The following is a 15,684-nucleotide window of genomic DNA, read 5'->3' as shown; positions in this document are numbered from 1 at the left end:
CAGAGGTCATCAGCTGACTTGGATTTGCGACAAACCGAAAATGCACGGACATCGAGCAAAGCCACAGCTCTTCCTCCTCGTCCTGCTCAGCGGCAAACAGGAAGACTTCCTTCGCGGAAGAGAAGCACAGGTCCAAAAAGCGGTTAAATTCCCTAAAGTGTATATATGGCGTTGAACGAGGCTGCTGTGTATCCGCACGCGCGCCCACGTCCAACATGAGAGACAAAATACACGTGGATCTCGAAAAAACGCTGCAGAAGGCTGGCGCGAGGTGTACATACACCGCTCGAGACTGCCGACCGAAAGAGAGCCAGCCCTTCGGAAGTTCTCTCCGGCATTGGCGTTTCGAAAAGCAGATGTTGTGGGGTTTTGTCCAAGAAATGAGGAAAACCCGCTCGCAAGCGAGAACGAGGCGATACTGCTGGCGTGTCTGTTGGAAGTTGTCAGCTCGCACAAGCGGAGCTGCGGAGCCGCGTAGGGAAAATTCTCCCGGCTGCAGCATTAACGGGAAGCATTTCTCCGATGAATTTTCCGTTTCCGCGAGCCGTTTTGCTTCGGGGGGTCCTTGCGAAAGGGCGGGCGGTTGAGACAAGCACGCTAACTCATCGAGCGGCCAGCGCTTCTTCTCTCCGATTCCGCGCGCGCGCGTCTCAAGGTCTGCGCCGGGAAGCTTTCGGCTGCACACGCTCCCTTCCCCCGGTGTACACAGTGCGGCCTTGGGGACTCCTTTCCCGAGAGTTTCTGCTCCTCGCCTTCCTGGAGGCAAAGGAGCGCACTGCCCGCTCTTTCAGAAATTATTTACGAGACGAAAGCGACGCAGAGAGAAGTCTGCAGACGCTTGCAGCGCTCGCCGCTCGAGGGTCATCCGTAGGCGAGGCCCGCGCCAGCGAAGACTAGACTTCATTCGCGGCCAAATGAGCAAAATCTGGAAGTTGGATCGTCCCTATGCTTACACCATTCATGTAGACGATTCGCTTGTCAGAGCCCTGCCGTCTCACCAGGCCTCCGTCTCTACGCCTCGCGCGCAGGGCTCGTGGCAACAGGTGGATTCGGCGGCATGGATTTTCCGTCCATGTCTTTGCTAGGTCAAAAATCAATTCGAGGCAATGTCGGAAGGAGGGCTCGTGTGGCCGTGCTTCTAGTGTTTGTGACTCTCAGGGGGAGAGGCGCTGCTGAAGGGACTAGCTGCCACGCGTCGGGCGCAGAATATGTCGAGCGGAAATGCGACTCTGTCATGAGTGACCTAGCGCGGTCGCTCACGGGTCGGGTGGGGAGAAGCGACAGACACGGTCGCGTGAATCCGCGTGCATTTCTTCGTTGTCTGTCGTTTTATGCGCCGGAAGACGCTCGAGGTCGCTTCTTCTCGCCTTGGGACTCGCCGTATCCTTCCGGCCTCTCCTTCCAGCGGCGGCGACTTTAGAGGCGCCGGACGAGGGCACGGTGTATGTAGAGAGCATAACGGCGACGTGCGCGCAGAGAGGCGGCGGAGCTGGTGAAAACTTTGACCCATAGCGACCTGCAGGGTTTCGGAGGCTTTCAATCGACTAATTAGCCGCCATTTTTCACGCAGAAGAGAGAGCGTCGCGAGGACACGGCGGACTTTGGTCTTTAAGAAGACAAGCGAGGCGCGCGCGGTGTGCGGTTGGGAGGGTGCCTAACATGCTGGAGGTCGAGAGAGGCGCCCGACACGCTGCGAACCGCCGGGCCCTGCCGGAGGGAATTCTCTGTCTGCAGAGTCGCTCTCTGAAGATCGATGAAGATTCATTAGTTCTGACGAAGCAAGGCGCCTCGTTTCCGTGCTTTTTACGCTTTTCTCAGTGAGGAGACGTTTCCGCCGCGGTGTATCCCGACCGCGAGATGTCCTGTGGCTGTCGTCCTGGCGTCTTCTTGCATGTGCCAAGACTAGAAGACTTGCGCCGTAACTCTGATAAAGAGCTCCTCTTCGTTCTGTTTTTCCACCGTTTTTCTTCTAAAATCCTCTCGAGGCCTTCTTCGCGAACTGGTGTAATTTCGCTGGTTCTCTCTTCTGCGCCTCCACGCTTTCCATCCCTTTTCCCGCCCAGCATGCGCTGTGCACACGACACGTCTTCCCAGCCGTAAAATTTGCCTGTTTCTCTTTTTCTACATGTTTTCGTCTTCGCTGTCTTCCTCCACTTGATGCTTTATCGCCTCCACGAGGCCCTCCCTTCGTTTTCTCACATCGGCAGGTGTCGCCTCCTCGCGGCCTCCATTGCATCCGTCTTCTACAAAATACCTCCATGGCGCACCGAATCGCCTCCTCAGGCGCCCATTCTTTCGTCGCCATCTCTCCTGTTCGAGATGACCTCCTCTTCGGTTTCTTCGTGAGCCTCAGGCTCTCTCAGGTTCAGCCTTGTGCGATGCCAGCCTGCTTTCTCTGATTTCCTCCTCTTCGTTCGTCTGCTGTTCCTTGCTATCCATCTTTCTTTTTCCTCCATCGCACTCTTCCTCTCTTGTTCGCCCACGCGGCGTCAGTTTTCGCTTACATACGTGGCCTTTCCTTTCTCTTCAGTCTGGCGTGCTGCGGCGAAGGCCGCGCCTGTGCTGTCTCCGTCGTACTCCGCAGCGTCGCTAGCTCATCGCCCCTTCTCTCTTTCTCTGTCTGCGAGCCCTTCGATTTTTTTCGCTGGCCTCCGCGTGCTTCGCTTCTGCAGCGACTGTGCACGCGTTTTATCTTTTCTCTCACTTCTTTCCGCATTTTTTGTATTCAAGAACAGGATGACTACGCCGATGCACAGTCGCCCGCTGGGCGTTAGTCCGCGACAGCGGCCGCCGGGGGAACGCATCACGTCTGAGTCTTCTTCGATCTCTTCTTGCTCGTCTTCGTTTCCTGCCTCCGCTTCGTCTTCCGCGTCCGCCGCGCTGCTGCCGACTTCTTCCTTTGCGCGACTCGCGTCGCTGCTTGCGTCGTCGCCGCTGCCCTCGCAGCCCTCAGAGAAGAAGCTGACACCTGAGCAGCAGGGCGCGCTCCAGCGGCGTCTGGAGGAGACGCTGCAGAGACACCTCGCGCGCGCGTGCGCGGAAAACAGAGAAGTCTTCTCCGCGGCGAGCCCCGAGGCACACGAGGCGCTCGCCGACAGGCAGCAGGTGTACGGACGCCTCATGAGTAAGCACTCGCGAAGAAATCCACAGAGAAATTCTGAATCTGCGTCGGCCGCAGACCACCTTCTAAGCGGGACTCTGCTGCCTTGGACGGGGGGCGTCCGTTCATTTCTTCCATGCAGTCTCCGCCGCGAGGCGCCGACTCTCAGCGCAGGCCTCGATGCGCAGCCGAAGAGTCGGGCCTCCGGTCTCTGTCTCGTTTTCTCTCGCCTCTGCTTTTCTCTTCCCTCTTGGTTTGTGTGTTGTGTCCGCGTGCGTGGGGGTTTTTTCTCGCCCTGTCTGACTGCTGCCCTTGCTACGCCGCTCTCTGTCTGCTTTGTTCTCCTTCTGCTCTCTGCTTCGCTGCGTGCGCGTCGAGCGTCCATAGCGGTTTCCATCCTCGCTGTTTCCGCGTTTCCGCATATCTGTGCTTTTCTGCGTGCTTCTCCTTCGCTCAGGCGAGCTGTCGACGTCCCCCTCTCCGCGTGCGGCGTCGGCGGTTCCTTTTCTGGCGCCTCGTTTGCAGCGGCTGCTTCTGTCTTCCTTCTCGCGGGAAGAGGTCACTGGGAGCTCGCCGCCGCTGCAGCACCCCGAGGCGATTCTGCACCTGCTGCTGCATCTCGGGCAGCTCCACCGAGGCGGCGGCCGCCGCGGCGAGGAGGACGTCTCCGCGTCGGGCGACCCGCTGGCCTCCGCGCGCTCCACGGCGCACGCGCGCCCGCCACGAGACGCCGAGAGAAATGCCTTTCCGGCGGCGCGGCCCGCGACCACTCCGACGCTCTCCACACCGCGCAGCATTCGCTGCGAGAGCGTCTCGAGTGTACATACAGACAGCTCTCAGGCCTTTCCCTTGGGGCGACACCGACCCAGCACGCCGGGGGGCTGCATCCGGCGCCGCCCGCAGAGAGTCGCGGACGCTGAGCGCGAAGGGGGACGGCGGAAGGAGCCGGTCGTTGAGGAGGAGGAAGAAGACGCAAACGGCGCCACCCCCGTCCACGAGCTCGGGCTCGTCTACGGTGAGAGAGTGCGCCAAAAACAGAAAAGTGCCAGCGAAGCGAAAGGGAGGCAGAACGGCTAGTCGAGCGCCATACAGTGACGTGCCTACGTCTATCTGCCTACAATGTCATACATATACGTATATATATATATATATATTTACATCCGTATCTAGATATATATATGTATGTAGCTATGTGTGGAGGGAGCAACGAGGCTGGTACGCGTTTTTTATGTGAAACTGTCTTAACCCCCTTTCTTCTACGTCATGCGTGCAATACGAAAAGGCGACGAACCATTCCATTCTCGCTAGACGCTGCGGGGAAGGCAGGCAAATCCACAGGGTGCAGCGCGAGATTAGCACTGGGTTCGAGTGCATGCACACTGTGTTTGTCGGCTTCAGCTCAGCGTCTCCACAGGGGACGCGTACCCTCCTGCGAGGCCTCGATTCACGTCTCGTTCTCCGTCGTCCGTGGCGTTGTGGCTCTACCCTTTCAGATTTGTCAGGCGTCTCCGAAGTGGCGCTGCTGCGCGACATTGTCTACACACTCCAAGGTGCGTCTCGCCGGGTGTGTGTACACCTGCGCTCCCGTTCTGCTCTGAGCTGCTGGCGTGGGGCGAGTTTCTGCCAGAATGTCCAAGAGCGCGGCGGCTCTCGAATCACGTCTGAGTCTTTTCAGAAAACGCCGACTGTGTTGAGGGTGGAAGACCTCATCCCAGCTGAGCAGGGAGACAGTACCAGGGCGATGAAAAACACAGTTCTTTAGAAATCTCCCCGGTCGACGAGGGGAACCCGCAGAAAAGCGAACGCCATAGATTGTTTTTGAGAACACACGTCAGGCGCGCACAGTTCCGTGGCGGGGGTCTCTTGAACCTATTGTCCATTTTTTTCGATGTCGCATTTCTCCCTAGGCGTCGACGGCGTCCACGTGGCGTTCGATGAGAAGCTCCAGACGTACCTGCTGTCACCCAAGGTACTTTTTTTCGCGGTCACAAAGATATCTGCTTTTCTGTCGCCCGCGCGCTGCGGTTCGCTGACGCTGTCCCTGCAGCCGCGAACAAACTCCTCTTCTAGTCTCTCAACCTTGTTCGCCTTCCTCTGTCGAGGGCCGACAAGTGCCTTGCGCAGACGCGTTCCTCTGGTCTGGCGACTCTTAACTTCGGTGCAGCGGCAGCAGCTGGGGAGTCCCTCTGCATCCTGCGTGCTTGAGGCATGCGTCTCTTGTCCCCGTTTCGGAGGCGTCTAACGTCTTTGCGGAAGCCTCAGTCCCGTCGTTCGAAGCGTGGGCTTAGAGCCCGTTTTTCGTCGCCGAGCTTGCGCGCAATCTGCTTTCAGTTTCTTCTTCAGGTCCGCGCTTCAAACAGCCTGCGAGCGTTGGTCTCGCATCTCTCCGGCGTTGGCGCGCTCTATCGCCGCCTCGTCCGCGCACTCGAGGACTCAAACGTGAGGCCACGCGGGCATGCAGTATCGAAAAAGAAGAAAAATGCAAGTTTCGCAGTGAGAGAGTGGTTTTAATCGACTGGAGCTGGCTCTGAGGCCTCTTCGGCCTCGTGTGTGCGCCTACGTGGGTGTCTAGTGCGATTCCAGATAGGAAATTATAGAAAAAGAGATTGTGTTTTCCAGTACGGAAAATGACTGCTTCCTCTACCAAACTATTCGGCAATTCAAGCTTGAAGCGTTTCGGCAGTATATGTATAAGTAATACTGTCTGTAATGCCAAACGAGGCAGGAGAAAACTCTCAATTCAACTGGAGTGTCTGGCGGCCGTGTCCTTTCTGTCCGCATTTTCTTTTCCACTTTCCCGTTTTCTTGGCGGTCCTCTCCTCGCTCTTCTAAAAGCTGGTGGCGTGCGCCAAGCAATAACCTTTTTCTTCGATATAAACGCTCATAAATATGTGGATTTTTGCTTCCAAATGTGTACCTGTATGCGTTGTACCCACATCAGGGCCTTTTTGCATACAGTATATTTTTATCTGTCTTGCATCCTTCGCTGTGCGTTTGTTTTTTAGAATCGGAGAGAAAGCGAAGTCGAGCGAGGCGGCGACGGGCGCAGCGTGGTCGCGGAGGCGCTGCATCAATGTCTGCAGGAACAGATTCAGGAGTATCACAAACTCGTCGCAGCTGTGGAGTGCGACGTGATTCGGTGAGAATAAAAGCAGTCTTTTTCGTTAATGCATGTGCCGCGAAGCAGACAGATATCGCGCTCTAGCGTGCCTGGGATTCCTCCGGGGCGTGGTCACCAGCTCGCGGGAAGTCGTATGTATAAATGTAAGTGTATGTACCTATGTATCTATCTATCTATCTATCATCTGTCTATCATCAGTCTCTCTATCATCTGTCCATCTATCATCAGGCTATCTATCATCTGTCTATCTATCATCAATCTATCTATCATATGTCTATCTATCATCTGTCTATCTATCATCACGCTATCTATCATCTGTCTATCTATGATCAATCTATCTATCATATGTCTGTCTATCATCCGTCTATATGTCTGAACTATGCAGCCGTGAATTGCGTCTCTTCCTCGATGTTCAAATGGCAGCTCTTTGCGTTTCAGTGTATTCGTCTCTCCATGGCGAGCCCGTCTCTGCCAGCCTCGATTGGTTTCTTCATGTCCGCACCGTCCTCCCCAGTTTCGTTCGCGAACGCCGACGGCACAGGCGCCGCGCCTGCCGCTTTCCAACCATCTCTGCACGTTGTCTCGTGTGCACGCCACGCTTTCGACTTTCCGATTTGTGCGCTTCTAGCGGAGTTGAAGACGCTGGCGAATGTTTTCGGCAGGAGCTTTCTCTCTGCCTGAAAGGGGGGCGTGGCGCCGTCGGGATCCGTTCCTCTCTCCTCGCTTCCAGTCGCTGCCCCTTGAGAGTCGCTTGAAGGTCGCGCGGTCGATCGGTAAAAATGTTTCTGGCAAATGCGTTGCGTTCAGATCCGCCGAGGACGGCGCGTGGAGCAGCGTGACGCTGCGGAGGTTCGCCGTTTGGCTGCAGGAGCCGTACTGCCGCATGCGCGCGCTCGCAGCCCTGGTGAGTCTGAAAAACTGAAAAAATTAAAAGAGAAAAAAATTGGAAAAACTTAGAAACTCCAGGGCAAATGGAGAAGCCCCCCGGTAAGCCGTTTGGCTCTTCCTGTAGATGAGAGAACGGCAAGGACGATGGAAGACTTCGTCGCGTTGCAACGTGCTCAGGACTGTGTAGATATGGATGCGGAGTCGTGCTGAAGGACATGTGGAGAAGCGTGGTGTTCACAAGCAACGTAGTAAACAACTGCGTGCCGTTGTCGGCTGTAATTTTACAAAATTTTGTTTTCACTTTTTTTTCTGGCAGGCCGAGGAGGCGCGGGGGCTGAAGGGTGGTCCACTTCTCTCCACGATCTACGGTACGGGCGCCAGTCGACGACTGTGTCTGCTTTCAGAGGCTGCAAAGGCACTCGGCTCTGCATTATGCCTGCAACGTGTACCTACTCAAAGAGAGAAGAAGGGGAGAATTCTGCTCGATTGTAGCAGTTTTTTATGTGCAGATCTATCTGCAGAGTTGTGTGCCTGAGGGCGGACTCCCCTGGCCCCTGGAAGACATCTCCCCATCAGGATTGGATGCTAGTCTCGTGCTCAAGTTTCCTCACCTGTAAAACCTAAACCCTAAACGCGTCGTACCGGATTTGCTCTGTTTTTTTTTCAGCACATAGCCGCCGCGGAGATCCTGAGCTGCGGATGCTCATGCTGCACATTGTAAGGGCGAGAGCCGCGAAACAGACGAGATATTCCTCTTTTCTCTCGCGCCGCGTGTCGATTATTTGAGCGTTCGCGTTAGGTGTATCCGTGCGTCAGCTGAGCGTAGAATTCATTCAAGTCATTTTGTTCGCTCTCACGCAGAGACCGTTTCCTGTGAAGGGGCAGGGGTGCCCATGGTTGCATCCGCGGCGAAAGATGCATACAAATTCATGCATACATATGTATGTATATATATATATATGCATATATATGTGAATATGTATTTGTGCATGTGTAGCTTTGTGGATAGCCATGGTCTCAAGCCGCAAGAGACTTTTATGCGCGGGAAGCGACATGGAACTGCTTGGTGAGGCGAGTTTTTACTCCGCCGAACGAGTGCTTCAGAGTTTTCCTCTTGCTGCTCGTGTGCAGCTGACGCGCGCTGCGGAGCCTCTCGCCGACATGACCTACGCGTGGATTGATCAAGGCGAATTGCGGTATGCGAAGAGAGACGTGCTTTTTCTTCATCCTCCCTCCAAACGCATTGTTGCACCCCTAGTCGCCGTACATACGTGTCATTCATGTATATGTGTATGTATATGTATATAGGTATGTATATGTATATATGTGTGTATATGTATATATGTGTATATGTATGTATGAATGCATATATGAATATATATGAGTGCACATGTGAATATATATGTATGTATGGGTTCTACGCACACATCTGCGTTTTGGTGCGGCAGGTGATGGCCTGGTGCCTCCACGCATCAACGTGTACAGACGCGAGTCTGCATTTTCTCAAGGCGTCTCGTGTGAGTTTCGGGGTTGTGTGCCGCCTCCTTTCTTGCTTTTTACGCCGCCGCATCGACTGGTGTCTCGCCCGGCGGAGAGAGGCGCTTTGTGGAGAGGCGCGCGTCTTCTCGCGCGTGGTTTGTGGGGAGTTTCACCGCGCTTTCAAACTTGTCCTGTGCCGTGCCCCAGAGATCCTGCAGACGAGTTCTTCGTGACGCAGCGCCTGCCGAGCGCCACAGAGGAGCTATGGAGCGGCAGGTAGGCGGTTCTAGAAGACGAACCTCGCAGAAAGATCAACTTCGTTGTTTTTCTCTTTTGCGACAAGGCATCAACGTGACGGCGAAAGCGGGCGCCGCGCTGCATTGAACGCGCTCAGACCCTCCAGCTGTTTCTCGCCCCGCACGTGTACAGGCATCTGTCTCTCTCTGTGGGAGGGTAGATAGGAATTCCGGATGCAGGTAGGCCTGTTTTATTTTGTGTTTCCGCAGGTACTTTGTCAAAGGCGACCGGATTCCTGTCTTCTTCCCGCCCTCTCTGGCGACGGAGATTCTGCGCGTGGGCAAGAGTCTGAACTTTCTCAGGTGAGGCCGGCAAAAATCTTCCTCGGCAGTCTTCGCCGCCTCTCTCTCCGTCAAGGCAGCTGAGCCATGTTTGCCTGGCGCGCCGCCGCCTGCGGCTCTAAATGAGTTTTCTATTTTTTCGCTGCGAAGCCAAGCACTCCGCGGCGCACCTCCTCGGCGGGCCGCTTCTCTTCGCTCGGTTCTCTGCGCGACTTTTCGCTGCTCGGCGGCTGTCTGGCTTCTGTTCAGGATGTGCGGCGACTCCGCGGCCGCGCAGGAGGTTGAGGCGGGACTGCGGCTGCCGTCGTTCGCGGCGGCGCGGGCGTCTACGGTGCCGGGGCTTCTCTCGCGCGAGACCGCGCGGCTGCCGCCGACTCTGCAGCTCGAACTGGCGCAGAATCCGTTCCCGCACGTCGAGGCAGCGCTGCTGGCGAGTTCTGCGGAGAAGAAGCATTCCGGTGCCGCGGCGAAGACCTTCTCCGCCGCGCTGCCGCAGATCGACGACGAGCTGGCGTGGCTGGACGAGCTCCGCGACAGGGTGCATGCGTCTTCTGCGGCGCGGAATCGACGGTGAGGAAAAGGTGGAAGCGCGGCGGGTTAGGACCCCGTTTGCGCGCGGAGGCTGCACAGAGGGGAAGGGCGCGGGGGCCAGCGGCTGCGCGCCGCGCGAGAGAGACAGGAGGGTCGATGTCGATGGAGCAAGTAAAACAGCGCCAATCTGGGCTCTCACGCTGCAGAGTCGGTCGCTGGAGTAAGGGTAAAAGATGGAAAAACGGAGGGCCTGTTTCTTCTCTCCCGTCGGGAGCAATGCGGCAGGCGACGCGGCGACTCACTTGAACGGCGTTCTGTCCCTTTTTTTTCTCAGAGTCGTCACCACGCTGCTGGAGCGCCACCAGCTTCTCTACTACCTCGAAGGCATTCGAAAGTAAGGCCCTTGCCTCATAAACGCATGCAGACTGAGGCCCAACCGTCTCGCAGGCCTTTTCACACACACGCACAATACATATATATATATGTATGTATATGTATAGATATATGGATGTGCATATGTAAATATATACGCATTTATATGTACGTATACTCATATATACGTGTATGTGTTTATTCATTTATATACATGTTCCTATATATGCGTATGTGTATATATATATATATATGCATATGTATAGGGTGGTTGTGTAGCGGAAGCGCTACCGTTCGGTGCGCCTCCAGGGCTCAGCGCATCAGCGTCTGCGCGTGAGAACGAGGCAAAGGGAGGAGTCTCCACAGAGTTGTTTCCATGTCAGACTATGTGCGGAGCCAGACGCCAGACGTTAGGGTTTAAAATGGCGATCAGTACACCGCGAAAACGCTGTGGAGCGATGCCGATTGGAAGCGCGAAAGGGATGCGGTGTGAGCCCCGCTGAGCTGTGTGTTTCCTAGATTTATCTTGCTGGAAGACGGCGAATTCACTCGCAGTCTGCTGGAGGCGGCAGAGGCGCACGAAGAGCTCCAGCGGCGACGGGCGCTCAGCGCCGTGACTGAGGAAGAAGAAAACCTGCAGAATCTCTGCGCGGCCAGCATCGCCGCGCAGCCTGCGATTCTCGCGGCCGTCGACGCGGCAGCGCGCGGAAGTGAGGCAGAGTTTGAGGAGGATTCAAGGAGAAGAGACGGGCAAAGAGAGCCGCTCAGGAGCTGTGCAGTTGCATTCCAGAGGTGGAAATCAGACTGTCTGCCTGGCCATGCATGCCGTCCGATGGATTTTCTGTATGTTTTCGGACAACAGCGTGCGACTAGACTGGGATACTCCGTTGCGTTTCTCTCTCTTCCAGTGCTTGCTGCTGTGCGTGCCTGTCTCGCTTTCCTGTTGCAGTTAGATTTTCTCATCTGTATCTTTTTTCTCTTTCAGTCGGATTTGTTTCTGCCTTGCCGTGTTTCTTTTTCCTCGTCGGAGTCGGTTTTCCCCCCGTCCTCACTGGCCTCTGCTGAACTCTCTCGCCGATTCTCCCGGTTGCCGCGACCCAGGGAGCTTCTTCGGATTCGGGCAGCTATCTCCACGGTATCCTTCCTTCTCAGTTTTTCGTATACTTTTTGTCTTCTGGTTTCTTCTCGCAGGCGGCGCGGGCGGCGCGCTGTTTTCGCTCTGTCCGCCGTTGCTGCACGCGCTGACGGTGCGCTTCCCCCCGACGTCTGCGCTCCCGGCGAACGCGCCATCCTCTTCTTCCGCGTCCTCGCCTTCCTGCAGCGGCGTGTCTCTGCAGATGTGGGACGCTTTTTACCTGGATCTGAAGCTCTCTGCGCCGCTGGCGAGTTTCTGCACGCCTGCGGTGATGGGGGTGTTTCACAAGGTCTTCTACTTGCAGTGGAAGCTGCACCGAGCCTCGCACGCGCTCGCGGGCGCGTGGCTGCAAGGCCGTTCGCTCTTCCGCCTCCAGCAGACGCAGCAGCAGCAGCGCGCGCAGCGGGCGCAGCGCGAGCGCCTCGCGCAGCAAACGGAGAGTCTCCGCGCGCGGCAGCCGCAGACGCCGAGGGCGGAGGGCGCGAGTGCGGCGGCGGCGCGAGGGCAGCGGACGCCGACTCCGAGGCGCAGCAGCAGCACGCGCGCGCGGCGGCGGGTGCAGGACCGCGGGGACGAGGCCTGGAGCCAAATGGAGGCCGTGGAGACGCGTCCAGACGGCGAGAGGGCGGAGTCGTTCCTGTGGGAGAAACTGCGCCAGAGGGAGGAACGGGAACACCAAAACATCACGCAACAGAGATGCCTCGCAGCGCTCAACAAACTCGCCCAGGCCCTCACGCACCTCCGCGTCTACCTCGTCTCTGACGTGCTTAATCCGGCCTGGAGAAGCATGATGAGGCTGCTCACCACGTAGGACCCTCTCGCGCGCGACCCGCTTGAACTGCCCCAGGCACAAGACAGAGAAGCTGTCTCTACAGGCGTGCCCATGCATACATGTGTATATATACATGTATGAGTATATGTATATGTGTGCGTATGTATTTATATTCCGGCGGCCGCAGAAGACACTGCGCGCGCGGGGAATCGGATCCACACGACTTTCTAAACCGTGTGGAGAAACATTGTCCCTCTCTGATTCGTGCGGTGTACGTACACCAGATGCAACGACTTCGACGAGGTCCTCGCGGTGCGCCAGCATTGCGTGGAGACGCTCTACGTAAGTTCTGCGCCACGAGAGTTTTTCTCCAGCTGCGGCAAGACGCGCGGAGGAAGCACGAGATGTCAGCGTTGCGTGAGGAAGATAAAAATGACGCTTCGGCGCAGCACCTGTCTCTGCTGCGGTGTAGTCAAGTGCGTCTCTGCGGCGACGCGCTTCACCGCATGCAGTAGAGACTGCCTCGCCCAGTGTGGATGGAATTATGTTTTGAAAAACGCTGCAGTGAGCGCACAGCGCCGGGCCAGAGTGCGCAGCGAAGCGGAGATTCCATCAGGCGCGAGACGGGCGGGCGCAGGTCGCTGCGCCAGCGAGCCGAGCTGTGGAATCAAGTCGATTCGCTCTTCGTGTGTGTGGTGTCTCGCAGGACGGCATGTTTCTGTACGACGCGGCGACGCTCCAGGAGCAGCTGCAGAGTCAGCAGGGCGCCGGCAGCGCCTCGGAGCTCTCAAGCCGCGCCTGCAGCAACCCGATCATCACCGCGCTGATCCACGAGCTCCTCGCCTTCGCGACCCAGCTGGCGGCAACGGCGGTAAGCGACCTGCTATTTCAGGCGGCGATTGCCGCGGGAGCCTGTCAGCCTTCCTCCACCCCCCCCCCCGTCCCCCGTGCAGGGAGTCTGCAGGAAAGACTCTTGTCGGCCGACCTTGTCGTCTGTCGTGTAAGGGCCTTGCGAGGCACTCCGCGGGTCCCGCCGCGGCTACAGGGAAGCGGAGACGCCACGCTGCTCGCGACTGCGGCCTTGCACCGCGCGTGACGAGTTTATTTTGTTTCAGGTGTCTGTCTGCCTCAGAGAGCTCTCTTTTCGGCGTTGGAGGCGGCGGCGGACGACCCTGACGAGGCGCAGGCGCAACGCGAGCGCGAAGCAGCCGCAGCGGGCGCGCGGAAGGCGCTTGACGGCATTCAGGCGAGACTACGCGGAATCTTCTTCGAGCTCCTCCGGCAGCTCGCTGTCAAGCAGGCGAACGCACGGGCCTGCCGCGCCGGAGGCGTCGTCAAGGGGGTCGCCTTCGGGGACCGCGGCGAGGCGCTCAGGTGAGGGGAAGAGAGAGGCGAGGAAATCCGAAGAAAGAAGAGCGAAAATCCGGAAAATGAAGAGATAAAAAACGAAGGAGGAATAGCGAACGTTTGGAAAGATCAGAGCCAAACGCTGACAGAATTGATGAAGGCGCGAAACAAAGCAGGGCACGACAAAGCAGCGGAAAAGTACAGGGGCGGATAGAGACTACATGGTGCGTTATGGAGGCGCTGTGGCATTCTTCTCATTTTCTCTTTTCAGAGCCCTGCAGTGCCGCCTGGACTTTAACGCGTTCTACGGCCACCAGGCGCAGGTCGCCGCGGGCAGTCCGCCATCTGTGTTGCTTCCGACGCTGTCCCCGGTCTCCGCGGTGTCTCCGTTGTCGCCTTACGGGCCCGTAGGCGGTGGAGCCCAAGCCTCGTACGCGACCCTGCTGCGGCGGGCGCTGCCGCAGGGCGCGCTCGCGGCGCCGTTCCTTCCTGGCGTTCCGGCACAGGGCGAGCGTGAGAAGCACCACTTGCTTCTGCAGCTGCTGCTGCTTCACCAGCGCAAACAGCAGGAGCGCGAGGAGGCTGAGCAGGGCCCCTGTTTCTTCGAGGGGCCCGCGCGGGCCCCAGGGGGCAGGGGCGCAGAGGGCCGCGGAGACGGCGCGCGAGGCCGCGCCCCCCCTCCGAGCGAGACCGCGGAGGTGAGCGAGACGGAGATAGAGACGGAGGCGCAGAGACGCCGCGCGAAAGACTTACAGCTGCGGCAGCGAGAAGCGAGCCACGAGGCTCTGCTGCGAGGCCTGCCGTGGCTGAACTCAGAGGGCAAGAAGAGCGCCGATGAAAACGGGCTTTCTCCGTCGCCGGCTTTCGCGTCAAGTCAGAAGATCGCCGCAGGATTCGGCGCCGACAGCGACGGCCTCGGAGCGTTGCGCGGAGGCTTGTCGGCAGAAACCTCGGCTGCAGTCTCTGGTGACGGATTCCGCGTTCGCGACGAAGCGACCGCGCACGGGCGGAGTTGGGCGGCAAGGCGCGACCGTGGAGGCCTCGCGCGCGGCGGCTGAGAAGTCGATGCGTGGGCGCCGAGCGGGTGGGAAGCAGCGAGCCGCGCCGAGGGCGCACTAGCCGCCCAGAGACCCGCTGCGTGGCAGCAGAGAGAGCGCTCCGGGTCTCCGCGCGGGGCTCTGCGTTCAAATGCTCATGCATCGAAAACATATATATTTATATATTTATTTATATATACTGGTTTCGTGGTTTGCAGAGAAGGTTCCCGACGCCCGCCCCTCACAGGCTCCTTCGGCGGGCGTGGGGAAAGTCCCGAGGGCAGCTCCGTTTTCTGGAGGGGCAGTGCGAAGCCGTTTGCGGCTCTGCCATCGCCGCGACCTAGTGCGGTTTCACTTCAGTCGCATCCGCGAATGAAGCCAGGTGCGGTCTAGGTGCGGCGTCGCTTTTCGTTTGTGCCGCTGTGTCTTCTTGTCTTCCCCTGCCGTGGACGTGTCGACTCTCAGCAGGCCATCCGCGGAGGGCTGTGTGTGTGGAGGGGAGGGTTGGATGAGGCCTTCAGTTGGCGCGCAAGCGGCGCGCTGAAGCGCCTCGGCCGCGGCTGAGTCGTCGGCCTCACGAGTCTGCGAGAGGCCTCTGCTCGCGCCTGGAAGCGGAGGGCGGGTGCTTAAGTGTCTGGGAAGGCGCTGCAGTTTTTTTACTCAGGTGTTGAAGTTTCCGCTTGTGCAAACACAAAGAACGGACTGTGAGCAGCCTTCGGACCGTTTGTCCGGCAGTCCCGCCAGCAGAATTGCCGCGTTTAAATTCTTTTCAAGACTTGCTCGTTTTCTTTCGAAAAGTCGACTCTCGAACAGAGAAGCTTCTGCTGTGCACACACCCCGGACGCCTCTTGCCGGGCGGGACGCAAAGTATTCGTTCGGTCACTACTGCCTAGTTTTTTCGTTTCGGCGAAGATCTAGGGGAAGAAATGCGTCTGGCGCTCGCGTCGAAAGGCGGGGCCACACCGGATGAACCCTGCGGATAGGTTTCTGCGCACACGCGCGGCGTTTCGCTTGATTGTGCGTCGAAGTCGCGAGAGTGTGGACAGCAGCGAAACGGGATTAACGCTGCGGGTGCGGGTTCGTAAACAGGAAGAGGTGCTGCTCAAAGGCGGCAGCGAGAACCGTTGGACGCCGAGCAAAAATGCCGAGCCGGTTTGTCATGAAAAGGAGGCAGAACGCAACTCGCTTCGCTTCGAACTAAAAAAAGTGGAAGGCACCGCAGCCGTCTGCAGAAAACGTACTCATCTCGGGTAGATAGGCATAGCAGCAGTGCAGAGCGCTACACGGAAGCTGTGGCATTCAGGACTGTGTGGCTCAGTCAGAA

General features: G+C 57.8%; 1 protein-coding gene across 1 annotated transcript; it reads left to right on the top strand.

Moving 5' to 3' along the window:
* Positions 1-2,736: 2,736 nt before the first annotated feature.
* Positions 2,737-14,381, top strand: BESB_071620 (Spc97 / Spc98 family protein; the record flags this gene model as incomplete). Its single annotated transcript, XM_029365535.1, has 20 exons — positions 2,737-3,124; positions 3,558-4,115; positions 4,594-4,650; positions 5,008-5,069; positions 5,444-5,539; positions 6,106-6,239; positions 7,029-7,125; positions 7,426-7,477; positions 7,777-7,826; positions 8,241-8,305; positions 8,796-8,864; positions 9,095-9,187; positions 9,416-9,736; positions 10,032-10,091; positions 10,589-10,779; positions 11,261-12,011; positions 12,261-12,318; positions 12,683-12,847; positions 13,109-13,350; positions 13,595-14,381. The coding sequence occupies 20 exons, from the start codon at positions 2,737-2,739 to the stop codon at positions 14,379-14,381; spliced, it is 4,296 nt and encodes a 1,431-aa protein (XP_029218019.1).
* Positions 14,382-15,684: the final 1,303 nt, after the last annotated feature.

Source organism: Besnoitia besnoiti, assembly GCF_002563875.1.
Source record: "Besnoitia besnoiti strain Bb-Ger1 chromosome Unknown contig00007, whole genome shotgun sequence".
Lineage (NCBI taxonomy): Eukaryota > Apicomplexa > Conoidasida > Eucoccidiorida > Sarcocystidae > Besnoitia > Besnoitia besnoiti.
Note: the sequence above shows the minus strand (reverse complement) of the source record. Positions and strands in the feature narration are given on the sequence as shown.